Raw genomic sequence first — 21,721 nt, 5'->3', positions numbered from 1 at the left:
CCTTCCCCAATCCTTCAACCTCATCCCCCACTACTCTACGTTCTACAGTCTTTTGACTTTGGTTTCATCCATCACTATTCAACCCTATGCAATACTTTGTCTTCAGCTTGCACTTCACTACCAGTAGTCTCAGGACTAAGTGACTTGGCTGGACTAGGTATGTCTCTGATCCCTACCACAGGTTCTTTCTGGGAGCTGCCTGCACTGTAACAAAAATGACTGTGAATCTTCCATCTACTCCCGAGGGGTGAGGTTACAATAATGAATGAATATTACTCCTGGAAGGGCTACCATGCTAACCTAGCAGTCTTTGTATAATGAACAAGGGATCCAAAAACAATAAGAAAAAAACCCAAACCACTTTTTAAAATAAATTACACATGGCTCCATACCCTCTCTTTAAAAAGTCCATAAAAATAAAAATCTTCTATTTGATGTAGCCCAAGTACCAACTGTGCTTTTCCTACCTAGTATCCCTCTCATACTGACTCTTCTATGTTTCATCAGGCATAGGCCAAAGGGAGATATAAAAACAAACAACCCATCTCTCCAAATAATTGCTAGAAAACAACAACAACATGCATGCACAAATTTGTCACAGAATGAACAAAACTGAAAAATAACCAACAGGAGTCACCTGGATTCCTCTTCCCTGTTAACCAATCAAGTATGGGTGTCTAGGTCACTCCAGACGTCGTTTCTTTACCACTATTTTGAACTAGTGTATTCACAAAATTTTTCTGTGTTTTATTTGTCCATCTACCTTAGGACATTGGATGAAAAACAGAGGACAAGCACTGAGTGGGAATAGCACAGCTGTAGCTTCGACCATGTTGGATGGAAAACTTTTTTTTTTTAAATAAATACTTTTTTAATGATAGGGTGGGGAATAGTGTCTATTTCTTCAATTGAATTGACTTTAAAACACAAGCTGTGTGTGGACATGAAGCCTTTGTGCATTATACACAGATCACTTTACCTGCATAGTTGGGCTGGGATCTCATTTAGACATTCATTACGTATACCACAGTGCTTTTCAGCTGTTTTTCCTGCCATGCAGTGGCGCACGCAGGGGGGGTTTCTGAGTCTCCAGAAACCCCCCTGCGCTAACTTAGTGCCCACCATAGCGGCACTGTCCTATACAGCAGCCGCGGCGCTGTCAAAGAAGCGTCCGCGGCAGTGTTGTATTGTATACACCACCGCTGCGGAAGCTTCTTTGACAGCGCTGCGTCTGCTGTATGGGACAGCGCTGCCGAAACGCAGCAGCTCTATTTATTTTTGGGTGCGCCCCTGCCATGTACCTATATTTCTGGCACCAGCAATGAGCTGATAAGCCTGGGAGCAAGTTTTTAATATGACGCCAACGAGGCTAACACTGGTGTTGCTTATAGATTTTGCCTGGGGATATGCTTAGTATTTTTAAAAATATGTTGCTTACTTATTGTTTTCATTTTAACAGTGCTGGTCCTACTACACCTGGAACAGTACTGGGGCTAGGGGTTATTTTATTCTTGTATTATACTGTTTTTTTTCCCATGCTGTCCAGCTTCAGCAGCTGGACAGCATACATCACAGTTTAGTAAAAAGGGGCATTGCTGGGCTCCTTCTTTAACAACTACAGCTCATCGCTGAGCACCGTAGTGGTTATCATTGAACAACTAATTGCACGTTGCTCCTATTGGCTTGTACACCACTGTTCAGTAAACAACCTCATATAGGATTTTTATTAAGAGACCATAATCTTTTCCGCTATTAACAGTCTGTGAGTAAGATGTACAATAGAAAAATACTTTGTCAGTAAGCCTATAGAAGTATTGCATATCATTCAAAGGTTGGTTTATAATTCATACACCCAGTGAACCAGTCTTGTGTATCATTCTATTTAATACACAAATTCTTTAATGTTATAGGATCTATTACTACCAAAATTATTAAATATCACATTAAAACTATATTTTGTAGATATGTGTTATATTATTTTGTAATTTGCCTCTTAGTTGCACCAATTCCATTATTATGACTTATTATATTTTTGGTTTTTTTAAAGTCATATTTTCAGAAACATTGTGATCTTGAATTTCCTCCTCCGTAACAATTGTCTCATTTATCTAAACACTTTTAACATTCTGGTGAGTCTTATAGTCTGCAAGATATTTTAACTTAAAACATGTCAATCTATGTTAAATGTTTAAAGCAAAATAAAATATCATTCAGGCCAACACACTTTTACCAGTCCCTAATTACTGTGTGTCCAAATTAGAGTAGTTTAAAGAGAAGGGTCACCTAAAAAATTAAACATTTAACAACATTTTCTTTCCAATTAAATGCTTAAAATGCAAGCTGTTTTTTTTATTATAAAAGAGAAGTCTTTCACTATAATATAGCTTATTCTTGATTGCATCAACAGTATTCATGACTTCAGGGAATAGCGCTATCATGGGGGTTCTTACTAACAAAGTTGTTTTATACCGTGGTATGACTGTAAAACATATTTTGCAGAAACCACAGCGGCTTTCGTTTTCTTATTGCTTTGCTGTCCAGGCTCCTTCACAAAGGTGTGCTCTGTTGTATCATACAGCATTACTTACTGCCACAGAAACAACACATTCAGTATTTTGTTGAATAGAAGCAAAAATGTGTAAAACATAATTTATAATATGGTGCTTTTATATATATATATATATATATATATATATATATATATATATATATATATATATATGTATAGCTATAGATAGTAGTTATTCTTCGCCCTGCCTCTACATTTCTATGCTGTTTTTGTATATGTTGCTATTTAAGTTGCTTCAACACTAATGAGGTTAGTCTACTATTTACTTGATTTTCACCACATTAGATGAATATTGTTTTGTTTTTGTTCCAAGTTCCAAAGAAAGTTACCCATTATAGTGCTCAGGTCCCCTTATGTTCTACAAATTTGCACTGCTAGACTGAATTGAATTATAGTCTGTGCAGTTAATAAACAAATAACACTGCTGAAAAAGCTTTAAGAATCATTTAAGGTTCTTATAAAACACAAACCAATGAATTGTTACCATGAAAATGTTTTTAGGTGATTGATTAGTTCTATGGCTTGCCCAATTTGCTTGGCAGGGCCTAACTAAAATGCCACAGGCAAACAGTTTAGCTTGTTTTAAATAACCTCAAACCCTTCACAGTCCAAGTACACAGTATCCTAGCAAAGTTGCAGGACACACAATGAGCCTTTTGAAGAGCTCTTCTCAAGACAGATTTTATTACAGGTTTCTGCTCTTTATTTGATAATTCTTCCATATCTTATCTTATTTTTATTTGTTGTCAAGCCATTTAAAATAACTAATTTAGAAAAGAGATATATGGCATAGTGGGGTGCATTATTTACGAGTTGCATGAGTAGTGTTTTGTTTTATTAGGGAGAAATGAAACATTTTTGTAGTATTCTACTATTCTACTAACCGTTTCAGTAAGCTGATTATATATATATATATATATATATATATATATATGTATATGTATATATATTATATATATATATATATATATATATATATAGATATATATATATATATATATATATATATATATATTGAAAAAAAAACAAGATACAACAAATGGCGCTTTGTAACAAATCACCAATAGTCCAGCAGACAAAAAGTCTATATTCTTCTCAATAAACACTCCCCATGTGCGGGTGGCCGCCAATCTTCCTTAACCAAGCGGTGTAGCATGGAAACAACCTATAGAAGAAAAATGGAGGAAGAGGCGCACAATAGTGTAGTATGTTGGTAAAATGTTGGGATCACACAGAAACCCACAATAGGACCGGGAACACCAGTGGAGAAGAAACCAGCAAATGAATGCTGTAATCAAACACCCAATGTAGAGATACAAGTTACAACTTGTTCTCAAATAAAGGTGGATATGTTTACAGTATTTCCATATAATATATGTGAAAACACCCAGGACACATTAGTGTAGATATATGCGTACCAGCTAGCGGAACTTTATAGTTTGTTGATGTAGATATCCTGCAGCTCATCAGAAACAGGTTACATGACTGGATGCACAACTGTCAGCCTCGCTAGTAGATCTGCTAGTGTCTAGTCGGTGGGTCCGGCTTCCAAATAATGAGCAGAGTGGAGATCTCCGGCGGCTATGTCTGATACTTGCCGTGTCGTTGATGTTTCAAACATTGAAAGGCTAGTGGATAGAAGCTGCAAATGATTCGCCACAAACGGATTCCAGGAACAACAAAGCTACTGCAGATAGCTGACAAATACATGCATGTATATGATTCCTCGTTCACAAGAGCGTCTGTCGTGTTTCGTTCAGCTCAGCTGAACTTTTTCAAAGACAGGTGTGTTATATATAAAGAAAAGGAATATGGCGTATTTATTAATATAGTGTAGTAATTAAAATGTGCGGTCAGATGTAATACGTGATAATGAATATGCGTACCAAATAAAGAAGTGAGTAAAGCACATCTTATGTTAAGGTCCCCAGTTCGCAGACATGTATCACGACAGGCTCCAAAACATATGAAGACAAAGATATGACACCAAAGATAGTGTGTTATCTTTTATAACTATCAATGTAAGACCACTTCCACCAATTGTGTATATGCGTACCAGATCACAAGGAAAGTATCTGTAATGATCTCCAGCAGCGTATTTCATCCCAATTTCAAAGATACTATAACCAATTCTCTCTGTTGTTGACCAAGGAACCAGAAACAATGGGAATACCATATAGTGTGGTATATTCACAAGAACAATTTATTATACATAAAATATAAATTTTGCACTTACAAATGATTACAAAATATATCGCTTATCTGAGTTCCCAATCTGGTAAGCTGGTATCTAAAAAGTGCCTCTTGGTGAGTAGATGTTCTTGTTCTTGTTTCACCACCTCCGCACAGAAAATTGAAGAAGACTCCCCAGGGATTTACGGGATTTAGAAGCAGTATTGCAGCAATATAGCAATACACAGAATGAACTCTGACTAAAGTAAGCAGCCTCAATGCGTTTCATTTCACTTAGAAACTTCATCAGGAGGGAAAGAGCTATGCTGCCAGCATATCCGTGTTGAATAATGGGCTCCGCCATTTTGCGCATGCGCAGTAGGAGCCGCGGCATTCTGCGCATGTGCGAGTCTTTGGCGATATCAGAGGTAATTGGAGGTATATATCTACATAGATATATATATATGTGTATAGATATATATGTGTATAGATATATATGTGTATATATATATGTTTACGTGTGTATATATATATATATATATATATATATATATATAATGTGTATAGGCGTATATATATATATATATATATATATATATTGTAACAAAAGTGCCCTTCTGACACCACTTGTTGCAAGAGCACCCTGCAGACGTCAACAACACGGACAACTTCTTGTTGCAAATCAAAACAGTGCTTTACTGTTACATCACAATATCACATCAAATGTCAGGACATCAACTGGCAACATACATCTGGCTATTCGGCAGTTTCCCTCACTACCAGCCGGCCACTAACTGGCATCGTTTGCAATGCACATCAGATCCCACAATCCTTGTATACCCAGACACCAATCACACCAATCACACCCATGTCGTGCACCTGTGTGTCTGTTCTGTGGGAAAAGCTAAGTGAATAGTTAATCCCGTCTGCATGCTGTAGCTGCAAACTCTCTGGTGGGAACTTACCTTACCTTGCAGGAGAGGTGTGGGAAATAACCCTTTTTGCCACTATATATATATATATATATATATATATATATTTATATATATTTATATATATATATATATATATATATATATATATATATATATATTTATATATATATATATATATATATATATATATATACTTATATATATAAGATAGATAGATATATTATAAGAATATTATAGTTCTTTACACATTTTGATAAAAAAAAAAAGGTAAGGCCACCATAAGTATCCCCCCCCATCCCCCGTCATTCTGCACACGCATCCTTTGAGAAAGTCAGTGGTGAACTCACAGCATAGATGGGGTGACCGCACAGACATCCCCCCAGGCTGCGGGCATAGCTTTGGCAAACCTGGAGGGATGTGTCCACACAGACCAACAGGAAGCTATTGGTTCACACAGTCACTTTACCCTACCTAGTCACCATGGTCAGGCTCCACTACCCTGACACCCCTGCAACAAGGTAATTGGGTGGTGCCAGGTGCAGGGATGATGGTGAGTGTTTTATGGGCAGTGTATTCTAAAATGTAATGAAGAAAGGGAATAATTAAGCAGAAAACCAGTAGATATTGTTCACACCATAATATGAACAACTATGATGTCTATTTTCTTTGTTGCTCTTTGGCATAAATAAGGTATTTCACTGTAGTGAATGATGTTGTTTTTGATTAGTGATGTTAGAGAGTGCACATGTAAAGATACATTTCACAGTTGTTTTTTTAAACATTTACACTATTTATGTATTATGTTGTTATAATACATGAGTGGTGGGAATGCTTGTCTAAATAGTAAGTTATTCTTACCTTTGACAACATCTGACACTCCAGTAATAAAATATACTAAATTTCACTATGGGGGCATTGTTAGGACATTCCTCATCCATGCCAAAGAGTAACAATTTAACGTTTGGTAATACGCTGTCTTTTTATAATACCTACTGTACCCTATATCTCCCTTTTTCCCTAATATGGTGCATAAAATACACACAGCACAACCCCAGCAGCTGGCCCTGCCCATTGCCTCCTCCATGCAAAACTGGTCTGTACAGAAACCTGTCACTTAAAATGTGAAAATGCTTTAATTTTTTTGTTAAAAAAATCATTATTAAAAAAAAAAGTATTATGCAGTATAATTTAAAACAATGGTATTTTTGCACCCCCTTCTCTGACATCACCATACTTCGCAACTGTCCCAATTTAGACAGTCCCATTTTGAGTGCTCTGTCCCTTTCGTGTGCACATCCATGGCGGCACACATACATTGTCCTGAATCCCAAACTTCAAAAGTTGGGAGGTATGCATCACTAGCTACCATGGATAAAATTATATTTTACATGTTGTTATATAGTTATTCACACCCCTGTTCTGCATTGTCTTTAAGTCATAAACTCCCTTTGCATAATTTATCAACCTACCCATTATGTCCAATTATGCTATTTCCTGTCATGAAATTCCATTCTACCTCAGTTACTGACCAGCGATCTTCTGATCACTACATCATGTTGTTTATACTATTTCAATAAAACGTGTAGAAAATAAATATAATAGATTTTAGAATGTTAACTATAAAATATAACAAGTGTTATTTTTATATCTCTAGGTCCTGCCGTAAGATTCAGCAACTTCAACATGTCCGCTCCAAGGGCTCCTCCCGTCATAGGACAGCACACAGTTGAGGTTTTGAAAAGCATATTAGGATATGAAGACGTCTATATTGCTGAACTTCTAAAAACAAATGCAATTGCTCAAAATGTAGTCCAATGATGTCAGAACATAGATAAAATGAGACTTTAATATTAAGCAACACTACAGGAACAATAATTAGATATCTAATTTATAGACGGTTGTTTAAAATTATATTTTTCATTAAATCTTAATAAAAAATGCATACTGACAAATTTGCCTATCTTTTTCAAATGTAGGAAAATGTCTAAATAAAAAGTAAATCTTTTGCTCTATATTATAATATCTTAACTATTTTATTATAGCATTTTAGCTTTTGCTATTAAGTGATTCAGGGAAGTGACAAATCTAGCGGTAGGGGGGAGCAAGGCCTTTATATGGAGAAGATGTTTGTCCATGACAACCATACAGATCCTATATATGGAGTAGATGGTTGTCCATTACAATGAAACAGGTCCTGTATATGGAGAAGCTAACAGTCTCATCTAATTTCTATGAAACACTCTATTTAGAGGACACATTCTTATTTATTTGTTAATTACTCATTTAACTAAAACAGTGGTTATCATCATCAAGTTGATGATGATGATGACTACTGCATCTTTAATGTGGCCACCTACTTACACAGTTTTGAATTATCTTAAGAATATACACGTTAGGCCGCAATTTTGCAGCTGTAATTTTGCTCACTTATTACTATTTCCAAAATTGAGGTCTCCTCTAATGAGGCTTAGAGTGGGCTTGAAGTGAGGCTTGCAGGAGAAAATGTTGTTTATTGCAGAATACATGGAGTATGCATAATTTTAAATATTTTTAGGTGCTGTGTGCTGTGTGTTCTAATAAAAATGTTTACTGAAAATGTTAAATAGAACAAATATATAAAGGAACAAAAAACATGGAGTGATGGCCTATAGTTGAGCATGCCCAGGCCCAATGTAGCATTAAGCTTCCACATTGTGCTGTTGGGATACCCTGCTCCTTCTACTTTCTCGATCTTTTCTGAACATGCAAAAGCACAAGGATTTGTTGGACAAAATATTCCATTGCTACTCTACTATATTTCCAAGACTGCAGAGGATAAGCCCCAATCTTCATCATCACAAATAGCAAAGTATCTCTACTGCCAATAATAGTTTCCCAAAACATCTCATGTCAGAAAGCTGTATCTCCAGGCAGAAGGTAGCATTAGAGCATTGTATAAAATAATGATACTGGGTTGGGACAGCACAAATTACATATTGTATATAATACAGATATATACAGGGAGACCGATACATGCCGTATATGCCACAAGCATATTCTTACTTCTCTGCTCACTTCCTTTGGATTACCTTTTAATTGTTATTATATTACCATCCCAGAACAAGTATATACTGTAGTAATAAAAATGATGTTCCTGGCATCAAATGGAGAGATAGGGAATAAACAGAATATGCTGGATCCATAGGACAGTAAGTGCCTCATAGGAAGACTCTGTGACTCTATAGCATTGACTCTAGGCTAATTTCTCATAAGAGTGAGCCATGGTGAATTTAGTAAGAAATGGGTTATACATATTAAATACATTTTGTTTCTCGTTTGAAGTACTGTAAATTGAATATAAAGTAAAATAACTCCTATCAAACAGATATATGTTTATAAGGAAGATTGTGGAATACTTTTTTGCATGCGTTATTCATCGTCTGACCCACTGGCTTTATTTAGTGCTGGTCTAATCTGTGGACATTAACTAGCTAGCAGTTCCAATTAACATACTCTCTATTAAATAGACAGAGCTTATGATCAGCATAGTGTCTTGCATCAATCAGTGTGCAAGATATATTACGAGCTACCTTAAAGTATGGATAGTAACTGTTAAAAAATCTGTATCTCGAATGAAAGCATTAATGAAATCATGTATCCACGAGTAGACAGCATTGTCACTGGAACCAGGCAAGGAAAGGCAGTATATAAAGGAGTTTGTATTTACCCATCTCCCAAATGTGAATGCAAAAGACAGATCCCACTTAGAGTTCCACAGACATCAGTGTCACTATCTCTTTGCGATATTCCTACATAGTGCCAAATTTTGTTACCACTGGGAAAGCTAACTGGAATGTGCAAAAAAAAAAATCTGAAAAACCTAGTGTCCAGTACTTGATTGGCTAGTTTGGATAATCTTTTACAAAACATTCAAAATTTAAAAAGCAACATTTCAGCATATCTAACTACTGTTACTCAATAACAATCCATCTCACTCCAGATTTTGCATTATCTTTTCTTTAGGGGCATTACAGGATAATTAAAAGTTTTTCCATTGGTATTGCTTTATCTATTGTAAATCATGGACACAATTAATTAAGGGCTATTTGCGCTGTGCATAATTTATGTATATTCACTGGAGCGGATGTAAGTTGGTTTGAAATTGCTGCTAAGTGTCCCGAAATGACTGAGAGACACTACGCAGCGATTTTTTTTAGTGAAATATCCGCTCACTTTTACTCTCGCCCCATAGAGGCACAAGCAAAACTAAGCGTTACTTTTTACCATATAGACGGTAAAAATGAAATTTTGATAGAGGAGTCAGAAGACAGAAAAAAGAAGACAGGAGTGGAAGAGAAGACAAATTAAGAAAAGAAGGTCATAGAAAGGTAAGTAAAGAACGGAGGGGGACAGTATGATGTAGGAGGAAAAGTGTGATGACTGGGGCACAGTGTGATAAGGGATGGCAAGTGTGATGGAGGAGGGCACAGTGTGATGAAGGGGGGCACAATGTGATGAAGGAGCCGGTACATTGTGATGAAGGAGGGCACAATGCGATGAATGAGGGCACATTGTGATAAAGTTGGTAACAGTGAGAAGAAACGGAAAATTGTGATGAAGGAGGGCAAAGTGTGATGAATGAGGGGGCACTTTGTAATGAAAGGGGAACAATGTGATGAAAAAGCAAAGTGTGATGAAGGAGGAACACAGTGTGATGAAGAGGGGTGCAGTGTTATGAAGGAAGGTGCAGTGTAATGAAGAAAGGATACAGTGTGGTGCAGAAGGGGACAAATTGTGATGAAGGAGGGCACAGTATGATGAAGGAGGGCATTGTGGTATGAAGAATGGATACAGTGTGGTAAAGGGTGCACAGTGTGATGGAGGGGGCACAGTGTGAAAAAAATGACCACTGCATCCATCGGCAGTGGTGGAGCCCTCCTTCTCCTCCCTGCTCCTTGCTCCTTGCACCCTGCTCAGAGTCATCACATTCCGACACTGTTAGTGAGGACACACGGAGAAAGGAGCCAGGAGACTGAAAAATAAGACAGGAGAGGAAGAGAAGAAATAAGAAAAGAAGGTCACAGATGGATAAGTAAAGAAGAGAGAGGGACAGTATGATGAAGGAGGAAAAGTGTGATGACTGGGACATAGTGTGATGAAGGGTGGCACAGTGTGATGGAGGAGGAGCACTGTGTTTTGAAGAATGACACTCTGATTAAGGGCACAGTGTTATGAAGGGGGGCACAGTGTGATGAAGGAGTGACACAGTGTGATGGAGGAGGGCACAGTATAATGAAGGAGGGCACTGTGGGATTCTGGAGGGACATAATATGATGAATAGGGCACAGTGTGATGAAGAAACAAAAAGTGTGATGGAGGGGGCACAGTGCTATGGAGTAGGAGGCACAGTGCTGAGGAATGGGGCGCATAGAGAGATGGAAGGGAAACAATGTGTTGAAACAGGGGACACAGTTTGATGAAGGAGCAAATCTCAGCCCCACTTGGCTTTTGCAATGGTCACAGCAATCTTTGTCGCTTTATTAAAATTGGAATTGTATAACAGAATGCGGTGTAAAGAAGAGCTACTGAGAGTGAAGATGCGGAAGGAGCTGGTACACCTATTCCTGTCGCCACCCTTAGCTCTCCTACTTGCTTATCCTCATGTGCATGCTCAAGGATGACTCATTGTCTTCAGCCTTTGCCATGAGAATATGTTAAGATTAAAACCTCACTACATTTTTCTTTCTACTTGACCTCTCCCTGTCTCAAGTTTGCACCACCTCAAAAGTCTTGCACCCTAAGTTGCAGCCTAGTCATCCTACTGAATAATCAGCCCCTAATCAAAAGTGTGAGGAAGGAGGGCACAGTATGATAGAGAAGGGGGCATTTGTTTTCTATTCGTGTACATCTCACCAAGCTAATTTTTCACAAATGTCTAAATTTATGACAGAGAATACATGTTTTACAATTATATTATTCATATAGCAATAAATGTTTGTTGTTTAATGTATTTATTTGTATTATGCTCTTTGTTAAAGTATACCATATTTGTATTAAAAGAACAAAACCATTATTGAATAAACAAATAATTTATAACAGGGAGAGTAGAAATGTATTTCTTGCAGAAGGTGCCAGACATGCTAGCACCATCCCCGAGGAGTTCAATACTCCAAAACTTTATAGTGCTAGTTTCCTATCCTGCCGCTTACTTATTTTTAGGTAAAGAGTAACTGAAAGTTGTCATTAAAATCCATGAGTAATTCCTAGTGGTTGTGAATTACTAATAATATCAAAATCAGTAACTATACAAACAGTTTTCTGCCTGCACCAGTAACAATTCAGATCGCTGGGATCTGTTTATTGATGGCACTTGACAGTCCATTGGCTTATTAATGAGTAAGCAGCAGCAGAACACTGGGCCAGGCAAATTGTGAATACATCAAGGTGTAGCCACCAGATTGAAGATCTGCTATAAACGAATTACCAGATTAGAAGTTTGCTATGCACAAAGCACCATATAGCAATCAGAGTTTCTATAATAGTCACCTATAGTCATGGCCAAAAGTTTTGAGAATGACACAAAGATTATTTTTAACAAAGTCTGCTGCCTCAGTTTTTATGATGGCAATTTGCATATACTCCAGAATGTCATGAAGAGTGATTAGATGAATAGCAATTAATTTCAAGGTCCCTCTTTGCCATGACAATGAACTTTATCCCAAAAACAACATTTTTCACTGCATTTCACCCCTGTCACAAAAGAACCAGCTGACATTAGGTCAGTGATTCTCTCGTTAACACAGGTGAGAGTGTTGACGAGGACAAGGCTGGAAATCACTCTGCCATGCTGATTGAGTTAGAATAACAGACTGGAAGCTTTAAAAGGAGGGTGGTGCTTGAAATTATTGTTCTTCCTCTGTTAACCATGGTTATCTGCAAGGAAACACGTGCAGTCATCAACACTTTGCACAAAAAGTGCTTCACAGGCAAGCATATTGCTGCTAATAAGATTGCACCTAAATTAACCATTTATCAGATCATCAAGATGTTCAAGGAGAGAGGTTCAATAGTTAAGAACAAGGCTTCAGGGCGCCCAAGAACGTCCAGCAAGTGCCAGGACCGACTCCTAAAGTTGATTAAGCTGCAGGATCAGGGCACCACCAGTGCAGAACTTGCTCAGGAATAGCAGCAGACAGGTGTGAGTGCATCTGCATGCACAGTGAGGTGAAGACTTTTGGAGGAAGGCCTGGGGTCAAGAAGGACAGCATAGAAGCCACTTCTGTCCAGGAAAAACATGAGGGATAGACTGATATTCTACAAAAAGATACAGGGATTAGACTGCTGAGGACTGAGGTAAAGTCATTTTCTCTGATGAATCCCCTTTCAGATTGTTTGGGGCATCTGAAAAAATGCTTGTCTGGAGAAGGAAAGATGAGCATTACCATTAATCCTGTGTCATGCTGTGAGGAAACGGGGTACTACTGGACTGAGAACTTTGTATTCATCACCCGTTTCTCACGGTTTATTGTACTTTTTAATCCTTGGCCCAGTCTAAGTATATACACCAGAGCATTGGTGTATTATGTGTATTATTATTTCATGTTATTGGATACATTTTGCCCATACTATTACCTGTGATATTGTATGTAGTATAAATAGAAACAATATTGCCATAGTGTGTGAAAATATCAGAACAACAGCAGTCATTTTGCTTGTGCTAGCTAATGTAATTACCATTTGTCTCAAATGTGTATTGTATGGGGTGCAGCTGAGATGAGGTTTGTAATCAGAACAATGTCTGAGTTAACTAGCTGGCAGCCCATGTTAATTAGCTAGGTCAACAGATAACCTAAGAGGTAATGAGGTTAGAACTTCTACTCATATGCAATGTGCCTCCACAGTAATATATTGGTTGAAATAACATGGGGAAATGTATCAATATGTGTCAATATAAATGTAATTGTATCAAAAGGTATCACAGACTTATATTGTGTAACCCTGCTGATATCATGTGTCAAAAGTCTTATTGTTCCATGTAAGCGTGCAGTGTCATTCCTTGATGTACTATTGTAACCCCATGTGTAGTGTATCCAGCCAAAACAGCTAATTGAGTCAAGCCATTCTATTGTCTAATCAAGGTAACAGGGACAGTATGTCTAGCAGCTAAATTGTTGACTGGGAGGCCCCTTCTGTAAAGGGGAGGTTGGAGACATTTGACCCTATTTCCTGGGTACAGAGAAAAAAATATAGGGCGAGGAGAATGCCAGGAGAGCGAGGCTAGTTTGGAGGATCCTGGTGTAGAAGACATCAGTGAAAAGGTCTCTGGGCCAGGCACTGTGGTGCCGCTGGAGGAAACCCTACCAGGACAGGGTTGGTGTGAGCTAGTAACCCAGGCTAGGAGACACCATAACTGTTTTGCTAAACGGTAGTGGTAATATTGCGGGAGGATAAGACCCTGAAAGGGACAGAGATTATGACTTTGGAGTGCTGACTGCAGGAGGCTGCTGGAGGATACGTGCTACCATTTACCCTGTAACTTGTGAACGTCTTGTGGTGTTGTGCTGTCGTAATAAAGTCTTATATTGGATATATCCTGGTCTACCCGAGTGAGTTGAATCCCACAGAGGGTAACTTCCATCCCAGCTAAGAGTGGTATCCTCACATTTGGTGGCAAGCAGTGGGATCACTCGGCCCGGTGTTGCCAGAACCGGGAAGGCAGCAAGGGACGCAAGCGGTTGCAGTCCAAGGGCCTTGTAGGTACAGCACAGCACGGGCTACACAGCACCCAAAGGAAGCCTATCAGAGGAGTTGCAAGAAACGTGAGACATGATCAAGTATAACTCCCTAAAACTGGATGAACTCCGGGGATTATGCCAGACAAGGGAAATTGCTACTACCCAGGATGACTTCAGGCCACAACTAGTGGAAAAACTATGCAAATGGGACCTGTGCCTACTCGATAATGCGGGCAGGATGAAAATAGCAGAGGTCCCAGCAGTGGAAGGCACCCAAGTTGGGACTTATGTTGCAGAAATCCTGAAAGCCAAGGAGTTGTATGAGGACCAGGAGCAGCCAGTAAGGATTCAGGAGATTGCAGCTACAATACAAACATCCCCCACCCCAGGCCATTCAGCAGTGCACAGTGGAAGCTATGACTATGGTCAGCTTCGTCAAGAGCTGCAGCACGTCCTCAGTCAGTGGATCCGGAGAAAAGGACTTGAGCTGGTAAAAGCAGGGCTGACTGAGATATTTCCCAGCCTTCAGGATTGGGTGGCAAAGTGTAACCCACAGTCCTGGGATAAAGCAGAAAAGGGGCAGAGTGAAGGCCAAAGGCGACCCAGCAGTCAAGGACAAGCAATACCACACTTGGGACAAGTCGGGAAGTGGTGCCTTCGATGTGAATACTGGGGACATCTTCAACAGCAGTGTCCCAGGAAAGGAGGTCAATTAGACCAATTCCCTCCCACGGGGGTTGTTGGCAGGAGCCACCCCCGGAAAAACAAACACTACTACCCTGATGCGCCAGAGGCGAGGGGGGTAAAGGCCACTTGCAATGCTGTGGATGACATGAGGCAAACAACAGGAGGACGCCTTTACAGGCACTTGAAACCTGTACGGGTGGATGGCAGAAAAGCCCAAGGATTTAGAGACTGTGGGGCAGCCATCACCCTGGTATGCCCCGAGTTGGTGGATTCCAGAAGAATTATCCCCAACAAGTACTTTAAAATTAGGATGGAGGATGGACGATGGGCAGAGATTCCAACAGCCCAAGTCCAGTTGCAGTGGGGCCATTGTAACAACCTGGTGGAAGTTGGAGTTATGGCAGGAATGTCCAATGAGGTGATTTTGGGCAATGATTTGGGGCAAGACCTCAGGAATTATTTTGTTGGAAAAGCCCATAGAAAGGTGAGCCACAGGCAGAGGAAGAACAACCACTTCTACACGCCAGTAACTAACGGGTATCAGCAACCTCTCTTTACCATCTCCGGGCCTCTGAGGGTGAGTAGCCAAGACCATCCTGAGGGGGGGTTAGTCCTGGGGGAGGAGGATAAATCTACACTGCAAGAAGCCCAGCTACTAGATCCAGATCTAGAAGGGATGCGGGCACTAGCAGATATGTCATATAAGACTGGGGTGGTAGAGGATTGTGCTTGGTTGGATGGGTTACTGTATACGGTGTCCAGCCCAAATCATAAGTACAGGTTGGTAGTCCCACCCGAATATCGGGATCGGTTTGTAGCTCAGGCCCATGGGGAAGGGGGTACCGATCACAGAGGAAAAAGGAGAACACGAGCCAGGCTCAGACAGCAGTTCATGTGTTTAGGTTTAGCGAGGGATGTAGACCGCTACATAGCCAACTGTGCAGACTGCAAGAATATGTTAGGGCATGGCTGCAACAGTGATATTCGGACACAGGAGGGGAGAAGGCAGCATAGAAAGCAGGACATTGATGACTGCGTGATGTTACTCTCAGTAGTCCCTGCAGGAGATAGTGTGCAGCAGGATTCCTGCAAGAACCCTGTGCATAAGCAGGTGCAGACTAGGGAAATGAGTAATCCCAGTGCAGAAGGGAACTGGGGAAGGGGGAGGCGTAGCCAGACAGGACCCCAGACAACCAGGGAAAGGCAGTCGGTAAGGCTCTTAGACAGCAGGGCTCAGAGTAGCTACTGGAGCAGGAGACCGAGACTTCCCGCAGAAGTTCTGGGAATTGATAGGTGCTGGCGGCTACAAGAATATGACAAGGTGCAGCAAGTGAACGCTGGAGGTGTGCACAGTCCAGCAGGAAATTGGTTCATCTCGTGGGAGACCACATAAAACCTGCAGTAGTGTCTGCAGAAGAGACTGGGGCTCAAGTTTAAAAAGTAGGGGAGGAATGTGAGGAAACGGGGTACTACTGGACTGAGAACTTTGTATTCATCACCCGTTTCTCACAGTTTATTGTACTTTTTAATCCTTGGCCCAGTCTAAGTATATACACCAGAGCATTGGTGTTTTATGTCTATTATTATTTCATGTTATTGGATACATTTTGCCCATACTATTACCTGTGATATTGTATGTAGTATAAATAGAAACAATATTGCCATACTGTGTGAAAATATCAGAACAACAGCAGTCATTTTGCTTGTGCTAGCTAATGTAATTACCATTTGTCTCAAATGTGTATTGTATGGGGTGCAGCTGAGATGAGGTTTGTAATCAGAACAATGTCTGAGTTAACTAGCTGGCAGCCCATGTTAATTAGCTAGGTCAACAGATAACCTAAGAGGTAATGAGGTTAGAACTTCTACTCATATGCAATGTGCCTCCACAGTAATATATTGGTTGAAATAGCATGGGGAAATGTATCAATATGTGTCAATATAAATGTAATTGTATCAAAAGGTATCACAGACTTATATTGTGTAACCCTGCTGATATCATGTGTCAAAAGTCTTATTGTTCCATGTAAGCGTGCAGTGTCATTCCTTGATGTACTATTGTAACCCCATGTGTAGTGTATCCAGCCAAAACAGCTAATTGAGTCAAGCCATTCTATTGTCTAATCAAGGTAACAGGGACAGTATGTCTAGCAGCTAAATTGTTGACTGGGAGGCCCCTTCTGTAAAGGGGAGGTTGGAGACATTTGACCCTATTTCCTGGGTACAGAGAAAATAATATAGGGCGAGGAGAATGCCAGGAGAGCGAGGCTAGTTTTGAGGATCCTGGTGTAGAAGACATTAGTGAAAAGGACTCTGGGCCAGGCACTGTGGTGCCGCTGGAGGGAACCCTACCAGGACAGGGTTGGTGTGAGCTAGTAACCCAGGCTAGGAGACACCATAACTGTTTTGCTAAACGGTAGTGGTAATATTGCGGGAGGATAAGACCCTGAAAGGGACAGAGATTATGACTTTGGAGTGCTGACTGCAGGAGGCTGCTGGAGGATACGTGCTACCATTTACCCTGTAACTTGTGAACGTCTTGTGGTGTTGTGCTGTCGTAATAAAGTCTTATATTGGATATATCCTGGTCTACCCGAGTGAGTTGAATCCCACAGAGGGTAACTTCCATCCCAGCTAAGGGTGGTATCCTCACATTTGGTGGCAAGCAGTGGGATCACTCGGCCCGGTGTTGCAAGAACCGGGAAGGCTGCAAGGGACGCAAGCGGTTGCAGTCCAAGGGCCTTGTAGGTACAGCACAGCACGGGCTACACAGCACCCAAAGGAAGCCTATCAGAGGAGTTGCAAGAAACGTGAGACATGATCAAGTATAACTCCCTAAAACTGGATGAACTCCAGGGATTATGCCAGACAAGGGAAATTGCTACTACCCAGGATGACTTCAGGCCACAACTAGTGGAAAAACTATGCAAATGGGACCTGTGCCTACTCGATAATGCGGGCAGGATGAAAATAGCAGAGGTCCCAGCAGTGGAAGGCACCCAAGTTGGGACTTATGTTGCAGAAATCCTGAAAGCCAAGGAGTTGTATGAGGACCAGGAGCAGCCAGTAAGGATTCAGGAGATTGCAGCTACAATACAAACATCCCCCACCCCAGGCCATTCAGCAGTGCACAGTGGAAGCTATGACTATGGTCAGCTTCGTCAAGAGCTGCAGCACGTCCTCAGTCAGTGGATCCGGAGAAAAGGACTTGAGCTGGTAAAAGCAGGGCTGACTGAGATATTTCCCAGCCTTCAGGATTGGGTGGCAAAGTGTAACCCACAGTCCTGGGATAAAGCAGAAAAGGGGCAGAGTGAAGGCCAAAGGCGACCCAGCAGTCAAGGACAAGCAATACCACACTTGGGACAAGTCGGGAAGTGGTGCCTTCGATGTGAATACTGGGGACATCTTCAACAGCAGTGTCCCAGGAAAGGAGGTCAATTAGACCAATTCCCTCCCACGGGGGTTGTTGGCAGGAGCCACCCCCGGAAAAACAAACACTACTACCCTGATGCGCCAGAGGCGAGGGGGGTAAAGGCCACTTGCAATGCTGTGGATGACATGAGGCAAACAACAGGAGGACGCCTTTACAGGCACTTGAAACCTGTACGGGTGGATGGCAGAAAAGCCCAAGGATTTAGAGACTGTGGGGCAGCCATCACCCTGGTATGCCCCGAGTTGGTGGATTCCAGAAGAATTATCCCCAACAAGTACTTTAAAATTAGGATGGAGGATGGACGATGGGCAGAGATTCCAACAGCCCAAGTCCAGTTGCAGTGGGGCCATTGTAACAACCTGGTGGAAGTTGGAGTTATGGCAGGAATGTCCAATGAGGTGATTTTGGGCAATGATTTGGGGCAAGACCTCAGGAATTATTTTGTTGGAAAAGCCCATAGAAAGGTGAGCCACAGGCAGAGGAAGAACAACCACTTCTACACGCCAGTAACTAACGGGTATCAGCAACCTCTCTTTACCATCTCCGGGCCTCTGAGGGTGAGTAGCCAAGACCATCCTGAGGGGGGGTTAGTCCTGGGGGAGGAGGATAAATCTACACTGCAAGAAGCCCAGCTACTAGATCCAGATCTAGAAGGGATGCGGGCACTAGCAGATATGTCATATAAGACTGGGGTGGTAGAGGATTGTGCTTGGTTGGATGGGTTACTGTATACGGTGTCCAGCCCAAATCATAAGTACAGGTTGGTAGTCCCACCCGAATATCGGGATCGGTTTATAGCTCAGGCCCATGGGGAAGGGGGTACCGATCACAGAGGAAAAAGGAGAACACGAGCCAGGCTCAGACAGCAGTTCATGTGGTTAAGTTTAGCGAGGGATGTAGACCGCTACATAGCCAACTGTGCAGACTGCAAGAATATGTTAGGGCATGGCTGCAACAGTGACATTCGGACACAGGAGGGGAGAAGGCAGCATAGAAAGCAGGACATTGATGACTGCGTGATGTTACTCTCAGTAGTCCCTGCAGGAGATAGTGTGCAGCAGGATTCCTGCAAGAACCCTGTGCATAAGCAGGTGCAGACTAGGGAAATGAGTAATCCCAGTGCAGAAGGGAACTGGGGAAGGGGGAGGCGTAGCCAGACAGGACCCCAGACAACCAGGGAAAGGCAGTCGGTAAGGCTCTTAGACAGCAGGGCTCAGAGTAGCTACTGGAGCAGGAGACCGAGACTTCCCGCAGAAGTTCTGGGAATTGATAGGTGCTGGCGGCTACAAGAATATGACAAGGTGCAGCAAGTGAACGCTGGAGGTGTGCACAGCCCAACAGGAAATTGGTTCATCTCGTGGGAGACCACATAAAACCTGCAGTAGTGTCTGCAAAAGAGACTGGGGCTCAAGTTTAAAAAGTAGGGGAGGAATGTGAGGAAACAGGGTACTACTGGACTGAGAACTTTGTATTCATCACCCGTTTCTCACGGTTTATTGTACTTTTTAATCCTTGGCCCAGTCTAAGTATATACACCAGAGCACTGGTGTTTTATGTCTATTATTATTTCATGTTATTGGATACATTTTGCCCATACTATTACCTGTGATATTGTATGTAGTATAAATAGAAACAATATTGCCATACTGTGTGAAAATATCAGAACAACAGCAGTCATTTTGCTTGTGCTAGCTAATGTAATTACCATTTGTCTCAAATGTGTATTGTATGGGGTGCAGCTGAGATGAGGTTTGTAATCAGAACAATGTCTGAGTTAACTAGCTGGCAGCCCATGTTAATTAGCTAGGTCAACAGATAACCTAAGAGGTAATGAGGTTAGAACTTCTACTCATATGCAATGTGCCTCCACAGTAATATATTGGTTGAAATAGCATGGGGAAATGTATCAATATGTGTCAATATAAATGTAATTGTATCAAAAGGTATCACAGACTTATATTGTGTAACCCTGCTGATATCATGTGTCAAAAGTCTTATTGTTCCATGTAAGCGTGCAGTGTCATTCCTTGATGTACTATTGTAACCCCATGTGTAGTGTATCCAGCCAAAACAGCTAATTGAGTCAAGCCATTCTATTGTCTAATCAAGGTAACAGGGACAGTATGTCTAGCAGCTAAATTGTTGACTGGGAGGCCCCTTCTGTAAAGGGGAGGTTGGAGACATTTGACCCTATTTCCTGGGTACAGAGAAAATAATATAGGACGAGGAGAATGCCAGGAGAGCGAGGCTAGTTTTGAGGATCCTGGTGTAGAAGACATCAGTGAAAAGGACTCTGGGCCAGGCACTGTGGTGCCGCTGGAGGGAACCCTACCAGGACAGGGTTGGTGTGAGCTAGTAACCCAGGCTAGGAGACACCGTAACTGTTTTGCTAAACGGTAGTGGTAATATTGCGGGAGGATAAGACCCTGAAAGGGACAGAGATTATGACTTTGGAGTGCTGACTGCAGGAGGCTGCTGGAGGATACGTGCTACCATTTACCCTGTAACTTGTGAACGTCTTGTGGTGTTGTGCTGTCGTAATAAAGTCTTATATTGGATATATCCTGGTCTACCCGAGTGAGTTGAATCCCACAGAGGGTAACTTCCATCCCAGCTAAGGGTGGTATCCTCACATTTGGTGGCAAGCAGTGGGATCACTCGGCCCGGTGTTGCAAGAACCGGGAAGGCTGCAAGGGACGCAAGCGGTTGCAGTCCAAGGGCCTTGTAGGTACAGCACAGCACGGGCTACACAGCACCCAAAGGAAGCCTATCAGAGGAGTTGCAAGAAACGTGAGACATGATCAAGTATAACTCCCTAAAACTGGATGAACTCCAGGGATTATGCCAGACAAGGGAAATTGCTACTACCCAGGATGACTTCAGGCCACAACTAGTGGAAAAACTATGCAAATGGGACCTGTGCCTACTCGATAATGCGGGCAGGATGAAAATAGCAGAGGTCCCAGCAGTGGAAGGCACCCAAGTTGGGACTTATGTTGCAGAAATCCTGAAAGCCAAGGAGTTGTATGAGGACCAGGAGCAGCCAGTAAGGATTCAGGAGATTGCAGCTACAATACAAACATCCCCCACCCCAGGCCATTCAGCAGTGCACAGTGGAAGCTATGACTATGGTCAGCTTCGTCAAGAGCTGCAGCACGTCCTCAGTCAGTGGATCCGGAGAAAAGGACTTGAGCTGGTAAAAGCAGGGCTG

The 21,721-nt window shown here is 41.5% G+C and overlaps 1 protein-coding gene across 1 annotated transcript in view; it reads left to right on the top strand.

Annotated features, from left to right (window-relative positions):
- SUGCT (succinyl-CoA:glutarate-CoA transferase) overlaps positions 1-7,619 on the top strand; it is a 732,650-nt gene extending 725,031 nt beyond the window's left edge. Inside the window, exon 14 of the mRNA XM_075211279.1 lies at positions 7,331-7,619. Coding sequence (XP_075067380.1) covers positions 7,331-7,494 — 164 coding nt within the window. The 3' untranslated portion in view covers positions 7,495-7,619. The remainder of the gene's footprint in view (positions 1-7,330) is intronic.
- Positions 7,620-21,721: the final 14,102 nt, after the last annotated feature.

The sequence above is a fragment of the Mixophyes fleayi genome, chromosome 5 (genome assembly GCF_038048845.1).
Source record: "Mixophyes fleayi isolate aMixFle1 chromosome 5, aMixFle1.hap1, whole genome shotgun sequence".
Classification (NCBI taxonomy): Eukaryota; Metazoa; Chordata; class Amphibia; order Anura; family Limnodynastidae; genus Mixophyes; species Mixophyes fleayi.
Note: the sequence above shows the minus strand (reverse complement) of the source record. Positions and strands in the feature narration are given on the sequence as shown.